At 37.9% G+C, this 22,040-nt stretch overlaps 1 protein-coding gene across 5 annotated transcripts in view; it reads left to right on the top strand.

Annotated features, from left to right (window-relative positions):
• The window catches only part of FSIP1 (fibrous sheath interacting protein 1), a 210,863-nt gene that overhangs the window by 40,716 nt on the left and 148,107 nt on the right, over window positions 1–22,040 (top strand). For 2 of the 5 annotated variants that reach the window (XM_004010437.5, XM_042252254.1), the window contains exons 6-9: window positions 4,052–4,150; window positions 6,765–6,889; window positions 8,339–8,449; window positions 16,076–16,234. In XM_004010437.5, coding sequence (XP_004010486.3) covers window positions 4,052–4,150; window positions 6,765–6,889; window positions 8,339–8,449; window positions 16,076–16,234 — 494 coding nt within the window. The remainder of the gene's footprint in view (window positions 1–4,051; window positions 4,151–6,764; window positions 6,890–8,338; window positions 8,450–16,075; window positions 16,235–22,040) is intronic. The other 3 variants (XM_060418584.1, XM_012181178.4, XM_012181177.4) reach the window with 2 other exon arrangements.

Here is a 22,040-nt window from a genome sequence, read left to right as displayed (position 1 = left end):
TTCTCTAGGCCCAGGGGTAGAAGAGGTGGGGGGTGAAGATACCTCTGGTGCCTCTTCCTCTTCTTGTAAGGACACTGGTTCTACTGGATTAGAACCCTACCTAATAATCTCATTTAACTTTAATTATCTCCTTAAAGTACAGCCACACTAGGGGTTAGGGCTTCAACATGAATTTTGGGGGCATACAGTTCAGTCCATAACAATGTGATAAAGGCATCATTGGTATGAATTTGTTTCTAAATATAGACTTAGCTCTATACTGCATTCTTCCTTATGTGTTATTATCATTATTCTCTACATGTTGTTACTGTACTCTTATATCCTCATTGACCTTATAGTTAATTAGAAAATGGTGCTTTTCCTTTGTTCTCCAGAATCTTTCATAAGCCGTCTGCTTTAAAAGCCAATATAGAAATCTGTAATACTGTGGGCATTTTTTTGATATTTTGAGTTTATTGAACTTTTCTCTGTAGTCTAATGGGGGTGGTTCTTAATTGCATGGGACATTTGGATGTGTGCATTAAAAAAAATTTGTTTTTATTTATTTGACTGTGCCAAGTCTTAGTTGCAGCATGTGGGATCCAGCTCCCCGACTGGGGACTGAACCCAGGCCCCCTGCATTGGGGGCATGCAGCCGCAGCCCCTGGGCCACCAGGGAAGTCCCTGGCTGTGTGCATTTTTGGCTGGTGTCATGATGTGCGCTGGGAAGGGGTCTGTTTCTAATTCTTAGGGGAAAGCAAGCACTCCTGGTTCTCGTCCATGCTCCAGGCCAGCCGTGCAATTGTATGTCATATGTTTCTGTGTGTGTATTAGGAGCAGGGGGGTGAGTGAAAAAGAGACAGGGAGAAAGAAAGGGTGAATATATCATGCCCTGTCTCCCTCAAAACATGCCACACTGCCATCGGTGCTTTGGAGCCTCAGGAGTATGTGTGGAGCACTGTGAGCAGAGTCTCCTAGAATTCCAGGTGTTCAGTGAGGCAGAGCCCCCTGTGCTCTGGTTTCCCCATTTTCTTTGATGATCTCAATCTAACTCCAGGATTTTGCCTCCAAAAGGGTGAGTTCCAGGGAGCAGTCTCACTTGTGAGTCACTTGTGTCTACTCTAAACTCATGCCAGTGATGCTCTTCCAGGTCTTTCCCGTTGTCTGGGATGGGCTTTCTTCCCTAGGTGACCGGAAGCAACTTAAATCAACCCTCCAATCTTCCTCTTTCAAGACTCATATTAAAAATTGTGCTCAAAACTTTTGAAAATTGTAAAACACTATAGAATTTAATGAATCTTTCATTCAATAAAAAAATTAATAAAAAAATTGTGCTCAGCCCTTGATATCTGAAGGGAGATTTCTTTTTTCCCTTTAGCTAAATGTTTTTAGTGAGGACATTTGAAAAACTGCCTATTAACTTTTAATTTTGATATAATTTCAGACTGAAAGTCTCAAAAGTATGAAGAATTCACAAATACCCTTTACTCAGATTTCCCATGTACTAGCATCTTACCACATCTTCTGTCGTCTTCTCTACAGACGGACACACACACACACAAATCAGGAAATTAGTATTGATACAATACTATGATCCATCAAGGCTTTATTCATGGTTCACCAGTTATCCCACTTAAATCCTTTCTACCAAAAAAAAAAAAAAATTCAAGCTCTTTCATTGCATTTAATTGTTATGTCTCTTTAGTCATTCTTTGTATTTTATGACATTGGCATTTTTGAAGACTATAGGTCTGTTATTTTGTAGACAGTTGCTCAGTTTGGGTTTGTTTATGTTTCCACATATTGGGTTCAGGTTATGTATTTTTGGCAGAAATCCCATAGAAGTGGTACTGTATTCTCAGTGAATCATAACAGGAAGTGTGTGACGTCGATTGTTCCATTGCTGGTGATGTTAACTTTGATTATTTGGTTAAGCTGGTGTCTGCTAGATTTCTCCACTGTAAAGTTACTATTTTTCTTTTTGCACTGGATAAATTATCTTGTGGGAGGATATTTTGGGGCTGTTATCTTGTTATTCATTAATTTCTACTTGAATCAGTTATTATTATGGTGTTTATCAAATCATTATTTTCTAATCCCATCATTTTTTCTACATGAATTAGAATTCTTGGTTTGCTTTTTACTATAAGGAAGAGCTTTCTAATGAAGGCTTTTGTAATTTAGAAAATGCTTTTTTCCTCTCAAGTTGAGTTTCTACAGTTGAATGTCTTCCTTTTACAACTGTTGTCTTTTAAACTCAAGGCTAAACTGAGACCTTAGTGTTAGGGCTGTACCCTAGCTGTACCCATTCTGTCTGAGGCAATGATATCCTGAGACTATGCATGAAGAGCCATAGGGTCACATAAATGATTTCAGCTAAGAAGAACTCCTTGGTTTAAAACCTTCAGTGTCACCTTGCTATAATAGTTTTTTGTTTGGCAGGTTTTCATATTTTTAAGTCTCTATAGGTACTTTAGAATAAAATTAAGTGAAACTGCTATTAAAGAGGAATTATGTGATCAAAAATATGTTACCATTTTGGAAATATATATGATACAACTTAAACCAATAACAGAATGTTGCCAAATTGCCGACTTGCTGTATGCGTCAATGAATATTTAAGAGCCCTAATAACAATGGTTGCAAAAAAAATTAAAGTTTGAAAAGAACTTCAAAACTTTTCGCCTGCTAAGTAGCTTACCTGTCTTCTTGTAAGGCTTATACCACTAATTTGCTAGATGAACTCATCAAACACTGGACAAGGATTATGGTTGCACTGTTAATCCTGGTGGTGCGACACTACATTATTATGAATTCCAAATTAGGGAATTTGAACTGATGAATTTGTTTTTACTATCAGAAGTTGTATGTTTTGAATTTGTTGGTATTTGTGTCATGGTGAATATATCTTGCCCATATCATCTCCAAGCAGGTGCTCAAATCAGGTTTATTTCAGAGGTAGGGGGTGAATCCTCTAATATCTTCAAGATATGTCATGTTTTCTAAAGCAAAAACATTTCTGTGCCACAGCCTGGCAGATGCTTTCATGTTAAGGCAAAGTGGTATTTATTTATGTTAGCTGTTTCTTATAAACATATGGTGTCTAAATTAGCTTAATAGAACATAAGACAAATTAAATTAAACAAAAAGGGTTAAACACAGTTTCTTAATTTTTTATGTGTAGTATCCCAAGAGAATCCAAAAAAGAAAGCTAACTGCCAAGTATCTCTCCAGTTTTCTCTCAAACACATTCTGTTATTTTAATGACGGATCATATATCTGAAATCTCACCTTGTGGATCTAAAATAAGGACTAGAAACACAAAGTTATTCAATGTGTATATTCTCTATTTTAAGAATGTTAGAATTTGGGTATATTATATCCAGGTAATTAATGTGATATTTTAGCACACCCTGGTGCATACTTCTTGCACAGAAGTTCTAGGGAAACTGTTGACTGGCTTTGATTTCTCGCTTTCAGTGGCTCATGTGTACAAAGATGATTATCATTTCTATCTGAAAGTGACATTGTCTTAAGAAACTTGTAGAGGAAATTGAGGAATATTGCAGAGAACATTATTAGATCTTATCTGTTTTTTAAAACAACTGTCCACATAAACGATTCCTTATTTATTTTGTATGTATTGAACAAATGATTTTTAAAAAATTCATTTATTTTTAATTGAAAGGTAATTGCTTTACAATATTATGTTGGTTTCTGCCATATAATAGCATGAACCAGCCATAGGTTCCCTTCCTCTTGAACCTCCGTCTGACCTCCCACCCCATCCCACTCCTCTAGGTTGTTACAGAGCCCCAGTTTGAGTTCCCTGAGTCATACAGTAAATTCTCACTGGCTATCTATCTTACTTATAGCAGTGTGTATACTTCCATGTTACTCTCTCCATTTGTCCCACCTTCTTCTCCCACCACCGCTTCCCCATGTCCATAAGTCTGTTCTCTATATCTGCGTCTCCATTGCTACCCTACAAATAGATTCATCAGTACCGTCTTTCTAGATTCCATATATATGTTAACATATGATATTGAACAAATGATTTTTAAATCACTAGATCCTTCTTGTAACAAGCATGAAGATACCTTTTTCTCTGTGTTTCACACTCAAGTTCCACCAGAAAACTATGAAAATCATATGCAGAATGTCAAACAAGGTATGTGATTTTATATACTGTCACAAGAAGATACTAGCTATATATACAAATATTCACAGATGAAATGATTTGATGTGATTTAATTCAGTGGTGAGGGGAAGTAGGTGAGGTTCTAGATGAAACAGAATTGGTCACAAGTTAATCATTATTGAAGTTAGTTGTTGAGGGTTCATTATAATAGTCGTCTTTCGGACATTTGAAATTTTGTGTAATAAACAGTTAAATCTGGCTGCTAGTAATGGAAATCTAGTTTAAGTGAAAAAGAAAATTTATGGAAAGAATCTTCCTGGTAGATAGCTTCTTTGATTCCTAAGATCGTATCCTTTTGCTAGTCATTGGGTGAAAGTGAAAGTGAAAGTGAAGTCGCTCAGTTGTGTCCGACTCTTTGTGACCCCACGGACTGTAGCCTACCAGGCTCCTCTGTCCATGGGATTTTCCAAGCAATAGTACTGGAGTGGATTGCCATTTCCTTCTCCAGGGGATCTTCCCAACCCAGGGATTGAACCCGAGTCTCCCGCATTGTAGACAGACACTTTACCGTCTGAGCCACCAGGGAAGTCTGGAGTCATTGGGAGGGTGATTCAATTCCATAATCCTAGAGAAGAGACCATGATCTGTCTTGGGTTAGGTGCCCACCCTTTGTCCAACCAATTCATCCAACCCAGCAAGAGTTGGGGTCACTACTGGGACATGGTAACTTCTACCCTGGATCACTCCCAAGATGGGGAGGAGAAGAGGACATTTCTAGGCAAATAGTTTCTACCAGACTATCTAAGATTTTTTCCTACAATGTATTAAAAGTGTATTTTAAAGAAACTATTATAAATGTAGACAAAGATGCATTTAATTTGATTTATTTTAATGTGTTAAGAGAATATGAAACTTCAGCTGAATGAATAAACTTCAGATTTCAGTTTAAAAGACTATATACAACTTGGATTATGGGAAAGAGTTATATGTTTTATATCTAAGAAGGCCACTCACCAAAAAAATAACTCCTGCTTTAACTATTGGTGTTTGTAAGTCGCTCAGTCACGTCCAACTCTATATGACCCCATGGACTGCCTCCAGGCTCCTCTGTCACTGGGGTTTTCTAGGCAAGAACGCTGGAGTGGGTTGCCATTTCCTTCTCCAGCGGATTTTCCTGACCCAGGGATCGAACCCAGGTCTCCCACATTGCAGGCAGATTCTTTACCATCTGAGACACCGGATTGATTAAAGAATCAAATCTCAGTTATAAAGCATAGATTTTTTTTTTTTTTTGCCTAGAAATGTGTAACTTAAATTTAAGTAAAACTTTGTTGTTGTTGTTTTTTTTTACTCAAATTTATTTTAGTCTGAAAAGAAATTAAATCCAGAGATCTCACGCTTTTTCTTGGTCTTTCCAACTAGTGTTATCAAAATTTATTCTTTAATTATTAAACTTGTACTGAATCTTTGCTAATGAACCACAAAAACACCAGTTGACTAGCTCCCTTAATCCTTTTTATTGTGGTGACCTCTCTTATAAAACAAAGATAACTTTTAAGTAAGCCTGTCTGCATTGAGTTACTGGCTAGTGTTTTTTTTTTTTTTTAATTAAATTTAATTTTTTTTTAAATTTTAAAATCTTTAATTCTTACATGTGTTCCCAAACATGAACCCCCCTCCCACCTCCCTCCCCATAACATCTCTGGGGTCATCCCCATGCACCAGCCCCAAACATGCTGTATCCTGCGTCAGACATAGACTGGCAATTCAATTTGGGAGAATGGCATTCTAACATGTATACTATCATGTAAGAATTGAATTGGCTAGTGTTTTTTATTTTTTTTCTGTAGAACTTTAATATGGCAGTTTATCCTGTTTTGTAAGGTGGACTCTTATTTGTCATTTAGGAAGACTTTTTATGCATATTGTTAGAGCTTTAATGAAGGATTTACATGGTCTTTTTAAAAAATGCTTTAAATGTGGCTACAGTGAAAACAAGATATTTTATAAAGGGGATAAGAGGCCACAAGTATTTTTCTTGCTCTTGTCTTGAGCACTCAGGGTCTGAACAACTGACGTTGATGCAAAGCTCTTCAAAGGTTCAGAAAAACTGACAAACTGAGATGGGCTTTAGGGGTTTGTGCAGATAGGATGTGGGACATCTAGAACACTTATGCCCCGACTTGGCTTAAAAAACAGGTTTGAATGAGAAGTTTATTGTTCTGAGAAGATAACATCGAATCAATGAGTAGTAGGTAATGATTCTAGTCTTTAGAGTAAGTTTTGTCATATAAATACTAAAATAAAATATATGTTAAAGTTCTCATGACGTCAGTGATTTCTCCTTCGTGTATATCACTTGAAGTTCTTTTCATTATCTCCCATGATTCCAAAGGAATCAACAGCAGAAAGTTTGATACATGATAATGAGTAACAAAAGTTTTATGAGAACTTCATTGCAAATTATTGTAGCACATTTATATTTTTAAGAATAAATGTTTGTGTGTCTTAAGTTTCTGATCTAAAATTTAGGACCTTTTCTATGTGTGTTTATTTCTTATATGTTTCAATATATGCTTAAGGTAAATTCTGGCATAATGGACAATTATAATTCTGAAAAAATTTTGAACTTTTTTATTATTAGATTTTACCTATGATGTGGAAAGAAATGAGTCAATGATCAAAGAAGAAAATAAACCTTTCTCAAATACAGAAAAGATTGAGCTCAGGGGTAAACACAGCCAGGATTTTATTAAGCGAAACATTGAGGTATGTACTTAGAAATTTAGAAGCCAGAATGTGGGACTAAATGAGTTGCAAAAATGGAGATAGCTGTGTTCATTGTCTTAAAATTTTTTTTTTGACCATGATACATGTATATGTAATTGAAGCAGTTTATATAACTGAAAGAGAAGTTTTATGAACCAATGCTTAATTTCACTATTTTCTACTCCATCCTAGCCTATTCTATCTCATCCTACCCTCTTAAAAAATGCTAGCTGCAACTTAATACATTTGTTTCATTGCCCAGAAATGAATCTGGTTCCTTCAATTTGAAAAACATTTATTTAAATAATAGTTTTATATACTGTTTCCCAGATTTTAAATTGCATATTAGTAAAATTGGTTTTATTTAAGTAATGAGATTGATTTTATAGTTGGTGCATTTAGAAATTTGAGTGGAAAATGCCTTGGCAGAGGTGGAGAGGTCAGCTGGTTGTCTGCCTACTGGCCCTGCCTCTCCTCTCCCGGCTCTTGGAGCAGCCTGTTATTTGCTTGGATTAGCTCACTGATATAGAGGCTTAACTTGGTTTTAAAGGCCGTGCAGTCTGACTTGGTTTGTCCTCAAGGCAGACTTAGACTAACCAAGGGCACAAGGACTCCTGTATTCGACCAGAATGCGAAATAATTTACAGCAAGAAATAAAAGTATGGTGAACAGAAGGTTCACGGCGAGCCACTCAGGCAGTTAAATCACTAGAAAGCTACATTGATAAGTGTGACGTTTTAAGAGGAGAGAGTTAAGTAATTCATAGTTCAAGCCTGATGTTTTCCACAATTAGCACGTCTTTTCCAGGAAGACTGGATTCATGGGTCAGCCTGCCACTGCCAGGACTGGCCTCTGGGACTCTTGACTTTTAGGTGCTGCATGTTCCTATGATCTGAAAGAAACCTTCTCCAACTTGTTCTTTTTGCACTGGCTCATTGTTGGTTGACTTAATATATAATTTTCCAAGAGCAGTAGGGTTTTCCCCATATCTAAGTTCTTGCTGACACAGCAGCTCTGCCATAGATTTTCCTTTTTTCCTTTTATCAATAGTAACTGAATCCTATTTAAACTCCTGATGTGATAGTCTTGAAACTTAAAAGCATTTTCATTTAGTGGATATATACCACATAGAAAGTGGTAAGATTCCTCCCAAATGTCTCAGCAACTATGTTGCATTTGATACATTTAATATAAAGAGAGGTTTGCAAACTGCCCATGTTTTATTTTTTATATAAAATGTTTGTTGAGATGGTTGAATATCTTTGCTTGGAGAATGGAGCTGTACCAAAATTTAGAATAAAATAAAATTAACAAGCAAATGAAAATACCTAATATAACAAATTTTACCTTAGTGAATCTGTATTATAGAAGCCTCAGATTCCATTTTAATTTTTCCTGAACTATGAGTTGCCTTGAGTATTTAGTATTTTCTTTTGATACATTCTGTAGTTGGCCAAGAATTCGGGAAAACCAGTGGTGATGATTGACAGAGAAAAGGAAAAGCTGGTTGAACTTTTGAAGGACTTAGACGATAGTGATTCAGGGCTGTCCAGTTCTGAGGTAAGTAAACTCTGATATTCTACAGGCTCCACACATCTTAATTTTTATTTTTAAAATCATGTTGTTGATCAAATAGCAAAAATTGCAGTAATTTTTCAAATTATGAGGCAATGTTTTTAACTTAAAAATCCTGCTTTACAAATGTATTTTTATTGAAAATTTCCAATTTATTCTTGTTGATTCATCATTGACTCTCTTATATCATTATGAGTGACCTACATGTTGGCTTTCACAATAATACCCTCTGCCTGTGATGTGAGAGGCTTGCTCATTGATGACATAGAAATATGTTTCTCTGGATCCTTTTATTTTGGATATTTCTTATTATCCCTAAACTGATTCCACATAATTTCAGTGTAATCTTTAGTAACCCTTAAGACCACCATCCTGCTCCTGTCCAGGTAACGTTGGGCATTCAGTTCCCTGAAGAGTCTGGGGCAAGCACAGGCTGAGTCTGAGGAGTGAGTCCAGGCTGTGATTGTGAGTATTTATAGGGCCTGGCAGGTCACATAAGTAATGCAGGCTCAGAGTTTGCACTTCTAGCCCTATTCTTACTTCCACAAAGAAATACATTGTCCTGTGTTCCTTGAAACTCGTAGCTCTGTCATCTAATTTCTGTCCCCCTGTGTTTAGTAGAGATGATATGGCGACTGCTGCTGACACCCTGCAGCAGCCTTTTACCTAGCACATCTGTGCATCCATCCCCTGCCGTGACTCCTTCTCGGGAGAATTGTCCTGGGCCAAATGGGAGCTGACCAGTCCAGGACAGGACGACACCCGCCCGCACCCCGCCCAGCCCCTTTGTTTCCTCACCTTGAAACAGGATGAGCTGTGTGCTGCGGTTTGTCCTCCAGAGCTTCCCCAGGGGTCAGTCGGTCTTCAGCTGAGGCAACATCCTTGTCTGGCTTTGTTCCCTTGTTCCTGGCCTGCTTTCCTCACATCCCTAATCCTGACAGCACTCTTCCACTAAGTCACTTAAACAGGAATCTCTGCCTCAGTTTCTGGGTCTAGGGAGCCCAGCCTAAGACATGTGGGTTCAGAGGGCAGTTTTAGCTCTGGCTAAAAAGCAGTGCATGTGCAGCAATATCTGGGCCAGTATGCCAGTCAGTGGCTGCTGCTGCATAGAAATCCCCGCCCAGGTCTGCCTGGATCCTCCAATTTGTCAAGAGAAGCTAGAAATTCAGATTAAAAAAAAAAAAACAATTCTCTATAATTCCCACTCTAAGAAAGGCTGGTGTACATTCCTCCAGGTTCTGTATTCACAACTGACACTGTGTTATGGCGAAATGGAAAATGGAATCTACAGACACTGGAGGTGGTTTAGGAGAGTGGTTGAGTGTCCTAGCTTTGACTGGAGGTGGTTTAGGAGAGTGGTTGAGTGTCCTAGCTTTGACTGGAGGTGGTTTAGGAGAGTGGTTGAGTGTCCTAGCTTTGACTGGAGGTGGTTTAGGAGAGTGGTTGAGTGCCGGCTTTGGCAGACTGGCTAGAAGCAGGATCTGCCACTTGCCAGTTCTGTCAGCTTAGGAAGTTAGTTCTTCTCAGCTCGGTTTCTCCTGGATAGAAATCTAAAATGGTCTCACTGGACTAGGATCAGAGTGTTGGCAGTGGGCTGCTTTCCTTTCTAGAGGTTCTTCAATAATTAATTTCTAAAATCTTACATCTTAACAGGGCAGGATCTTTGGTATGCCTTGATTTCCCTCTTCTCCCATTTCTTCTCCTCTAGAATGCATTGAAATCACTTGGAATTTTAGTTCCAGGATGTTATACGTTTTCCTTTTAAAAATAGTATGCTGCTTATATTTCAGGAATCTTTCTCAACAGTAGCCAAATTTTAAAACCACCTTATTACCTGTGTATTTAAACTCAACTAACTGTTTATTGGGGCTTCTCTGATGGCTCAGTGGTAAAGAATTGGCTGCAGTGCAGGAGATGCAGGAGTTGTGAGTTTGATCCCTGGGTCAGGAAGATCCCCTGGAGGAGGAAATGGCAACCCACTGCAATATTCTTGCCTGGAAAATCCCATGGACAGAGGAGCCTAGTGGGCTACAGTCCATGGGGTCAAAATCATTTTTCCTGAGTTATTTTTCTGGAATTAAAAGAATTCCCCTAAATATGATGGTGTATAGATAATTTTTGAGTGTTTGCATATTCAAAAATTAATTCTTCTCCCACTTGAATGATGGCTTCAAATGGTAGCTTTAAATGGTGTTAACTAAATTCTAGATGTAAAATCCTTTCTGGAAGCTTGTAGGATTTTTCTCTTTATTTTTGAATTCACCAATTTTATCAGAACTTATTTGTGTGCATCTTTAAAAATACATTTTTGTTCTTGCATGGCACCTTTTAGGCAGGTACTTTTTACCTGAAGTTTCAATTTTCTCATCTGTTCAGAGAATTTTCTTCTGTTATTTCTTTTCTTCTGTCATCTCTTTTTCTTTCCTTTTGGGCTTCCTATAAAGTAGGATATCAATTGGGAAAGGGATTAACTGCAAGTCACAGAAAACTTTAAAAACCATGACTTAAATAAGAAATTTATTTATTTTTTCTGTAACAAGAAATCCAAGTGTAAGTAGCTAGTGTCTTTTGATCTTCTTGACTCATGGTCTTAATGTGTTTTTGTTTTTCCACATGCAAGATGACTGCTATATCTGTAGATAATGTGTAAATTTTCCAGGCAGAAAGAAAGGGGGAAAGGAAAGGGTAAAAGAGATACCTCTGAAACTTTGCCTTTTCATTTGGAAAGCTGTGGTTTCCCCATGACTTCCACCTGCACCTCACTGGCCTAGCTAAGACTGCACATAGTCTTTCGTTTCATACAGCTGTGCAGTCAAGACTGGGGATTCAAGGATTTCACTTTTTTTTTTTTTTTTTTTTAAGCAGAAGAAGGCAAAGAAGGAGGAGATGGGAAGAGGGGACCAGGTCAGTCTATGTACCAAGCCCATACATGGGTATAGAATCCCCTCCTGGATCTCTCCTCCAGGCCTTCAAGCATTTTTCTCATAATCTTTATTCTTTGTGTCATTTTGCTTATCTACATTCATTTTACAGTTTTCCGAGTGGAGTTTCAAACATCTCTATTCTGCTTACTTTGCTTGTGCAACCCCCCCCCCTTTTGAGGTTGTTGCTATTTTACAGTTATTATTGTTTTTTAAACTAATACTTGCTGAAAGTTCTTTCTGCAAGTCCTCCGAGGAAAAGGTGTCCTTTTTTATTATCTGATGTGGGAGACATTTTATGTGGAGATTCTGTGAAGCCAGATGGGTGGTGACACATGATGGAATAGAGATCAGAGGAGGAGGATGTGAAAGTGGCAGGAAGGGACTGCCACCTTAAGGAAGGGACTGATCTATCTATTGTTTCGTGAAACTGTACCAGACGGCTTGCCATGCCTCAGATTTGCTGTATTCTTTCAAGTGTCTGTATGTCCTTTTGCAGTGCACTGCCCCTTCACCTCTGACAAATCCAACATAAAGAGGATGACTAACATGATAATTATGTTTGAATTCCTCAGAACTCATGCCTGCCAGTTGTTTCTTATAGTGGCATGCTTCATTGCATGGATGTAATGTTCTCTTCAATTTGTCTAGGATACTTTGAATTTGTTAAAGATTTTTCCCTATGTTGGGAACTCACAACTACTAATGACTTTCCCCAAAGCCGGAAGCCTCTGCTGTCACCCTTCCCAGCAAAATGGGTTTTGCATCAGATCTTAAATTCCTCACATCTAAATCAATATTTTATGGGTGAATCTGATTGTAGACCCTCATTACTGGCCTGAATCCTAGCTGTAAAGCAGGTGGTGAAGAGCATTTTCTGGGTTCTGTCTTAGGGAGGCGAGACTCCCACACAATGCAAGTGTAGGCAGGAACCACGTACATCATCTACTACATGTTACACAGCTGTACGCAGGTCAAGAAGCAACAGGTAGAACCGGATGTGGAACAACGGACTGGTTCCAAATTGGGAAAGGAGTACGTCAAGGCTGTATATTGTCACCCTCCTTATTTGACTTATTTGCAGAGTACATAATTCGAAATGCTGGGCTGGATGAAGCACCAGCTGGAATCAAGATTGCCAGGAGAAATATCAATAACCACAGATACCCAGATGATACCACCCTTAAGGCAGAAAGCAAAGAGGAACTAGAGAGTCTCTTGATGAAGGTGAAAGAGGCAAGTGAAAAAGCTGGCTTAAAACTCAATATTCAAAAAATGAAGATCATGGCATCCAGTCCCATTACTTCATGGCAAATAGATGGGGAAACAATGGAAACAGTGACAAACTTTATTTTCTTGGGCTTTAAAATCACTGTGGACGGTGACTGCAGCCATCAAATTAAAAGATGCTTGCTCCTTGGAAGAAAAGCTATGACCAACCTAGACAGTGAATTAGAAAAGCAGAGACATTACTTTGCTGACAAAGATCTGTATAGTCAAAGTTATGGTTTTTCCAGTAGGCATGTACAGCGTGAGTGCTGGACGATAAAAAAGGCTGAGCACTGAAGAATTGATGCTTTTGAATTGTGGTGCTGGAGAAGACTCTTGAGGGCCCCTTGGACAGCACAGAGATCAAACCAGTCAATCTTGAAGGAAATCAACGCTGAATATTCATCGGAAGGACTGATGCTGAAGCTGAAGCTGCAATACTTTGGCCAGCTAATGAGAGGAGCCGACTCATTAGAAAAGACCCTGATGCTGGGAAAGATTGAAGGCAGGAGGAGAAGGGGAGAACAGAGGATGAGATGGTTGGAGGGTATCACCAACTCAATGGACATAGCTTTGATCAAACTCTGGGAAATGGTGAAGGACAAGGAAGCCTGGTGTGCTGCAGTCCATGGGGTTGCAAAGAGTCAGACATGACTGAACAACTGAACAACAACACACAATTTCCTTCCTATAAAACATGAAACATTTCAATTTCTGCTGTACTTAGTTGAACAGTTTCTTTTCCCTCCAGTGTCATTTAAAAAGAATTCCATTCAAACAAGAATTTAAAATTTATTAACCAATATTTAATCATTGATTCCATAGTTGTTTTTTTTTTCCTGTGAGATTCTTATTTCTCTTTTAGGTCATACAGTATTTATGTCACTTTTACTTAGGAAAACAGATCAGAATTTATTTGTGACTAGTTTGATTTTTTTTTATAATTATGTATAGTTTTCATATGCCAACTTGCAAGTAAATTTTAAATGTTTATTGCTATAGTATGTCTTCTGTGGTTATAGTATAATCTCACTTTCTCCCTACTTTTAGACTTTATGCAATTATCCTTTATTATAAGTAACATGGCAAAAAAAATTCAGTGTTCTGGGTTGCAAGAAATGGAGGCAAATTTTGATTAAAAAAGGGAGAAAATGAATTTTTCGGGAGACGTGGGTAGCTCAAAGGCACAGTGTAAAGTTGGAAGGATCAGGTTTTAAACCAGGCAGAAATCAAGAAAATGGCCAGAAAAAATAGCCAGAAAATGGCCCTAGAAACTCCTCAGAAGCAGGCTAGTTCAGGGTTGCACTGCAGAGGCCAGATGCCAGACACCCACGCTAGCGATCACTGCCGCTGCCTTCCCTGCTCCAACACTGGCTCCTCACTGCTGTTGCTGTCACCATTAACCTCTTCCTCACCTTCCTGGCATCTTTGAATCTCTGTCTCCCTCAAGAGTCTAAGTCCAGGCAGGGTGTTTACTTCCAACTGACTGCATCTAGTTCATTTGCTGGTCTTGATGCCAGTGGGTAGGGAGAAGGAGTGTCTGGTGGGGACCTGTTCCCTAGAGAGGCTTATGCAGTATTCGTGTCACTGAAGCAGGAAGGGAGATAGGATGCTGGGGCCAGGGAAAGACACATGTTAAGTCTTTCTGCTTAAGTTTTTGCATGTGCTTTTTCTGGTTACCACTTAGGGATTGATCCCTGGTTTTAGAGTCATGAAACCAAAGGACATGAAATTCTTAGGCTTCCTTGCCCTCCATCTGCCCCTTTATTCTTAGTGTTCTTCATGGTTCTTCTGCCTTCTTGCTTCTCTTTGTGACCTCACCCATTCCCTGAGGGTTTGAACCACTATAGAATTATGGGTGAGTCCAAAATACTTATTTCTAAGTCTCTATCTTGGACTTCAGACAAACATATTTAACTACCTGACATAATCGGTGGATATCCTAGGGGTATCTGTGAATATTGAAAGGCCCCAAACAGAATTCATTATCATTTGCCTCCTCAAACCTACAGTGTGTCTGGGTATTTCTTATTTTGATCCATATGACCACTATCCCCCTAGTTGATAAAAATCAGAAATTTGGTTTTTATGCTTGATTCATACTCCTCTCTCATTCTTCCATCAAATTATCTCCAGATTCTATACATTCTGCTTCCTAAGTAGAATTCCTGGAATTGGGTCTGTGTTCTGCATTCCTAGGAAACATTCCAAATTCAGACACTCATCACTTTTCTTTTAGATTGTGGCTTTTGCTTCTTAACTGGATTTTCTGTCTCTCATCTCACCCTCACCAGCTCCAGTTTTAAAGTGCACAGCTAATTGTGTTGTTTCTCTAAGATGTTACTAAGATTGATTATTTCCTTTAGGAAGCCTTCTCCAAACACTTTTTCTCCTTGCTCTTTCCTGTTCAGAGAGGCTAGTTGACCCTCCCTGATCCCTGTGGAGCCCTGGATTTACCAATACTTTTCACACCTTGTTAAAATCTTTGCTGTCAAGGGACTGAGAACTCCTAAAGGCAGGAATGTGTGAGATTCATATTGAATCACTACTGCCCAGTATAAGGCCTCCCCACAGTAGGGGATTTAAAAATTTTTTTAATCTATTTTTAAATTGAAGGATAATTGCTTTAAAGAATTTTGTTATTTTCTGCCAAACATCAACATGAATCAGCCACAGGTATACATATGTCCAGCAGGGGATTTTTGAATGAAATATTATGAATGGCTTTTAACCTGTGAAGAAACTAACATTGAGATTGACACATATACATTGTTGATACTATGTATAAAATAGATAACTAATGAGAACATACCATATAGCACAAAGAACTCGAAATGCTCGGTTGTGGCCTGAATGGGAAGGAAATCCAAAGGAGGGGATATAGGTATACATATACATATATTCATTTTGCTGTATAGTAGAAGCCAAAACAACATTGTAAAGCAACCATACTCTGATAAAAATTAATTTGCAAAACTAAAAATAAAAAAGAGAAACTAATGTTGGGTGAATGACCAGTTGTGATCTTGAAACCCAAACAACCGAGTTTATAGACTCAATTGCTTTTCAGGGACAGAATTTGAAAACAACATGTCCACTATAGTGTAAACATGATTTCTTCCTATTCAACAAACCACTTTTCCAGAGTGGAGAAATATGGATGTTATGAGACTCAGACTTTGAGGCTAAGAGATTTATTCCATAGTGGGAAAGCCCTGCAAAATATAAGAATATACTTTATGCAGACTTGGCAGATAATGAAACAGTAAACTATTTAATTCTTTTCTTATACTATTCCAAGTTAATTCTGTTTTTTTAATTTTAAATTTTTATTTGTTTTTGTGAGGAGCATTGATGTGGCTATTTGAAAGGTATATTTTGGGAAAGACGTAGTGTGAGAATGACCTTTGTTTCCTTTTAGGGAGGTCAGTATGGCTGGCTGGTCCCGGGAGAAGGATACACGCTTGCAGTCACCCAGCATCAGCAGCTTGCTGAAATTGATACAAAACTCCAAGAACTTTCTGCCATCTACCCAACAATTTTCAGCTCTTCTCCAAGACCAGAACATCAGAATGATAAGGTATATTTGATTCAAGAGCCTGAATCTAGATTTCAGGTTTATATGTACCTACGCTAGTTCACATCATTTGGCAATCTTCTTGTTAACTAAAGAGATTTCTTCCCAATTGCTTTTCCCATGACTATAATTGTAGTGATAGTGATTTTCAAAACAGTGTGTATTTTCCCTGGCTGACTTTCTGTTCATTATTCTTTCAGTTGATAATTTGCTAGGATGGGGTTACTGAGGAAATATTTATTTTAATATCTTTATGACTTAAGCTAATTCTTGATCATGAACAGAGAAGAGGAGAGGGAAGAGAATCAGCACAGCACTCATTCCTTTGAGAGCTTTATTTCTCTCTGTTCCTTGGTTCTAGGAGTTAGCAATGATAGTCACCTGTCCCTTACTCTGCCACATTCTTCTAGCTCCTTTAATTTAACAAGCAGTGAAGCTCACCAAATGGGTTTCCCTCTGGCTCAGTGGTAAAGAATCTGGCTGCAGTACAGGAGACATGTAGGAGGTGTGGGTTCAATCCTTGGGTCAGGAAGATCCCCTGGAGAAGGAAATGACAACCCACTCCAGTATTCTTGCCTGGAAGATCCCACGGACAGAGGAGCCTGGTGGGCTACAGTCCATGGGGTCTCAAAGAGTCAGACACAATGAGTGACTAAACAACGAAGCTCACCATGCTGATGGCTTCTATTCTGTGAGGATTCTTCACTTGATAGTTCCCAGATATTCTTTTATGTAGCTAGTAGAAGGTGGAGAAAAATAGAAGAATGACAGCATCTTTGGAAAAGTAAATTCTTTTCCTGCCCTAGGTGTCAGTATTTTGTGGGATCTAGTTTGCAGTTGGGTGGTAATTTTGCCTGAAGGGAAAATGGCTGGTCTTTCGTTAGTCTACTAAGCCTCCATCAATTTTGTAAACACATCACCAGATCATTTTCTGTACAATGTTAGATGCTTGTACTTGTTTTTACTTGTACTTTACTTGTTTTTTAAAAAATTTAAATATTTTTATATACTTAAATTTAAATATTTTTATATACTTCTATATATTTATAGACTACTATCAGTAGTCTATAGGTAATAATTCTGCTTTATAGTGAATCTTTTCTTCAAGCTGTCAGTTGAAGATTAGGGATCTGGATTTGGGTCAGTTGAACTACCTTAAGAGAAAGGAGCAGTGTTAATATACTCCCAAGAAAGTTTGGTTGTGAGGGAACCTTTATGGAGTCATCACAGCTTCCTTAAATTACTAAGGGCCAGGCATAGCTGCCTCTGAGCCCTTTACACAGCTCAGTGGTGGTAGTGGAAACCACTGTTTTCTCAATTGGGGGCAGAGTTCTAAGAGAGAACTATAGAATCTCTGTCCTGACCCAAATATACCCTAGGACTTTGACACATCAGCACTTTTTCTGCTAGTTTATTTATGTTTACTGGGTACCCATTCCCAAAAGGAGAAAGCCAGGACAGGGGAATAAAATTGTTCAGGGATATTCTTTGTTCTTTCTCTATTATAGCTGATTTTTGTTGTTATTATTGTTGTTAGATTTCAAAGGTTGCTGAGATCTCAAAGCTGGATAATGGTCCTATATACAGAAAATGTCTTTTTCACAATCATCAAATGTTATTCTTGAAAGAGAGACTTAGAATTTAGAGATTTGTTCAGCCATTAGAACTTCTGATAAAGCATGAAAATGATCAGATGCTGTCATTGTCATCTAAATCACATTTCAAAGTTAGCATTTATGATTTAAACAAAATATTTAAAAAATAATAAAAGGGAAAACCAGTACATTACTTAGTTGTTATATACTGATATTATATATTTTTATGTGAAACAAATTATATTTAGAGAAAAGAGAAAACTGCATTTTGGGACTCCCATTGGATGCAGAAACAGAAATGGACATCCTAGTTATTGAAAGGAGGTAATTAATGCTCCTTGTATGCAAAAAAACAAAACAAAACAAACCTCTTTTGAGCTTTTATTAAATCTCCTGTTGGCATTTCCTCATTTCTAACTAAAACCAGTATTGCACATTGAATTTTCAAGCTAGAAATGCTAGCATGGCAGATGACTTTATGGATATTATTTTTGGATTGGAATTCTTTTTGAATAATACACGGAAAAGTATCTCAGGATAAACCCTGCATATCTATTCAGTTGATGAATGGCCTCCAATCTATTGCTGAACCACAAATATTCATAATGCATAGTCATGGTGTTTTTAAGCTTTCTGCAAACCATTAACTCATCAGTAATTTTTCTCCATGTTCCTTAAGAAAAAAATGTCTTTCAAGTGGAATATAAATTTCTATTTTCAACAATCAATTAACAAATGTTAATCAAGTGCTCACTGCACGCAAGGAATTGCAGAGCATTTAAAGATCAGTCAGGAACATATAGAACTGTGGAGTGAGAAAGCCTTGTTTAAGGTTCTGGCTCTTCCACTTACTGGCTCTGAGGACTTGGGTGTTAATTAGAAGCGCTTTAAACCTCAGTTTCTTCATCTGTAACATAGTAATGATAATATTATTCCTGAGGGTTCTTTTGAAATGTAGGCGAGTTACAAGTTACTATGTGTAAAGTACTTAGCACAGTGTCTGACCTGAAACTCAACCAAAGATGTTATTATTAATATAATAAGTGACTTAAGGAACTTATTGCCTTGTGGGAGGCACAGAATATATATAGATAACTGTGGTACAAGACATCATAGGTAAGAACAATAGAAGGCTATGAGCAAAGTGCTTTGCTGGTTCAGAGGAGAGAGAGAAAGCACATCCATAAGGAATATCAAGAAAGTTTATTTCAAGTGAGGGATAGGAGGAGGAAGAGAAACCAGTGAGTGAGGTAGGGGAGGTCAGAGTCCCTGGAGAAGGCCACCATCACATCGTATGAGGTTGAAAACTGGTGAAAATGGGTGAACTCATATTCATATAAAAAGTTCAGATTTCTAGTTTCTTTTGAAAAATTAGAAAATCTGGCAACATTAGGCTTGAAGCCCTGATTGACAAAGTATAGGACTGAGCTGAGTGGCAACTGCTGCTTTCCATGAAGCACAAGTTCTCCAGTTTGCTACACCATCCATCACGCCATATTGTGTTGCCTACAAAACATGGGCCTGCTTCTTGCATTTAAGTAACTTGCCCAGCCCCTACCCAGGCCATCAAAACGTCTTTGGATGCCTGTTATTTCATGAGAGATGACATGGTGGTGGAAGTTGAGTATCCAGATTAGTATGTGGCTTTACCTCCGACCTTAAAGCAGCTTGTAGGATTCTAGAGGATAGGATGTATAAACATAGACCAATTTGTGCAGTGGGCCGACCATTCAGTGAAAGAAGTACCATAATACGGGAACTTATCTTATAAGAAGTCTGGAAAACTTATGTTGGGGGAGCACAGGGAAAGGAAATTTTGATGAAGGAGTGGTATTTTAATAAGGAGTGATATTTTTAAAAAATTCATTTGAAAGTTTTAAAATTTTGATCAAGAAAATAGTTTCCCAAACAAGTTGAAACACACCGGGTTTCTGACTTACCTGACTGTGGCAACAATAAGATGTTAAACTGGTACGCACATAAGCCCTGGATGAATCAATAATTTGAGGGGCTCCAGAGAGGTGACTCTGAGATTAAGGAAGTATTGGTTGTTGTGAAAGGGGCAGATGAGGAATCTCTTCCTTGAGAGTTTGCTGATTACAATGTTCTCATGTAGGTGCCCTTGCTGTTAGCTTCATGGAGATGTTTTAAAAGCAGCATTTGGCTTTCACATGTCTGATTTCTTTAGTGTAAAACAAAGCTTGTGGTCACTTTCAGAAGAAAGAATGGCTGCTGTTGCTGTAATGTGAGTAATATCATGTGGTTGCAGTTTTACATCTGGTTTTTATTTTCATTCATCATAGCAAAAGAGAACTAATTGAAGCAATTTTTTTCCTTAGGATCTGCGGTTTAACTGTGCATACCTTTTTGTATCCATCCTCTAACCTCCAACAAATCAGTTATTTCTTTCCACGTACTGTAAATCCCACCATAAAACTGAGTGATGTTCTATAATTTAGTTACTGTATTTCTTGCTTGCAGCTGTGTTACATTCCAGCTTTCTCCAGAAATATCCAAGATATAGGCGTTATGGAAGCACTCAGTTCAAGTCCTTAGCAACTGGATTCAATAATAAATTCTATTCAGTTTGGCTCTTGTAAAAAAGTGTAATTTATTCATCTCTCATGCAATCAGTCTTACTAAATCTAGCATTCCAGTTCATCATTAGATTTTGTTTTCCTGGTTGGGAGAGAGTGTTCAGAAATGGCTCTCATTGACATATGAGGAATTTCTTTGTTCTTCAGTCAGCTAGTTTAATTGACTATATAAAGGTTTTCCTCAACTCAATTTATTTTCTTGTTCTTAAACTGTTGATTCAGTTGTATATGATTTTGATAAGACCAACAAATATTAACAAACATTTGATTGAGGAAAATTGTAGCTGTATTTACCTCTTCTATTGCCAAGAAAATTTTGACCAGCATTTAACTATTTTTTTGATCTCTTTCTGTTTCAATGTTAGCTAACCTTGAGGGAATATAAAACATGGTTTGATGTGAATCTTAAAAGATGTTTTATTATTGAGGCCAGGAATTTGCAGAGTTCCAATAATGGCCATGCTGTTTACTTGACCTCAAATTGCTTAACATGCTGATCAAGGTCAGGAACTGAGGAGTTTTCTATGTATGTTAGTCACAAGCACAGAAATCTTATTAACCATCTGTTCATTAAAAAAAAAAAAAACATAGAAGTATGCCATGAGAGTATGGGTGTCTGGATTGAGGAATAAACAGGAAGTTAATTCAGACATCCTTGCCTCTGATGCTAACCTGGCAAACGTGTGCATGTGCAAGCTGAGCCATTCAGACTCTTTGTGACCCCATGGACCATAGCCTGCCAGGCTCCTCTTGGTCCCTCCTCCAGGGGATCTTCCCGGCCCAGGGATCGAACCTGCATCTCTTGTGCCTCCTGTTTTGGCAGGCAGATGCTTTACCACTGCGCCACCTGGCAAACACTCCCAGTTATATCTGTGGAATTCTTGCTACCTGTGTTTCACAGATTACTTTGAAGTTTATATTTATATTTCTTGTTTTTTCTATGCTAAGCCTCTTGTGTAGTCAAGATTTCTTTCATTTCATGGAAGTATTTCAAAATGATAAAAACAATCTGGCTAAAAGATTTTTTTCTTTAGTTTTAGTACTGCCAGGCAAAAGAGCCATCTGATGACAGGAAATAGCAGTAGCCTGTGGAAAAGCATACCATTAGCTTGAAAACACAGGGCAAGATGGCTTTGTTTAGGCAGGTTTGTATTTTTCTGGCCCTTAACTCAATGCCTTATTTTCATATCAGATAACTTATGAAGGCGTGAGTAATTTCCTCTGTATTTGGCTTTTAGAAATGGGTTTACTTAGCTTCAAAGACCCCTGTTGGCTCAGTCAACATCACAGATATTTTTCTAAGAATGAACTTAGAATCCCTTGGCAATCAATTAGTCAAATCAGCAAATATCTTGACCTCATGATCTGTTCTATTCTTGTGCCTCCTTAGATGTTCTGTGCATATTATAGAGAGCTTTTATGGAACTGAATTTTACTTTAACTGAATAAAGGCATTTCTGTATGACTCAAGAAATAGAGAAACAATATGCACGGTCAGAAAATCTGCTAAAAACTTTCACCCAGAGGAAATCAAGATCTTTCTGATGATCAGGAAAACAGACGGTACTGATCGGCACTTGGATGTGACAGCAGAACCTCTCCTGGCTCCGCAGAGCT

This window comes from Ovis aries, chromosome 7 (assembly GCF_016772045.2).
Source record: "Ovis aries strain OAR_USU_Benz2616 breed Rambouillet chromosome 7, ARS-UI_Ramb_v3.0, whole genome shotgun sequence".
NCBI lineage: Eukaryota > Metazoa > Chordata > Mammalia > Artiodactyla > Bovidae > Ovis > Ovis aries.
Note: the sequence above shows the minus strand (reverse complement) of the source record. Positions and strands in the feature narration are given on the sequence as shown.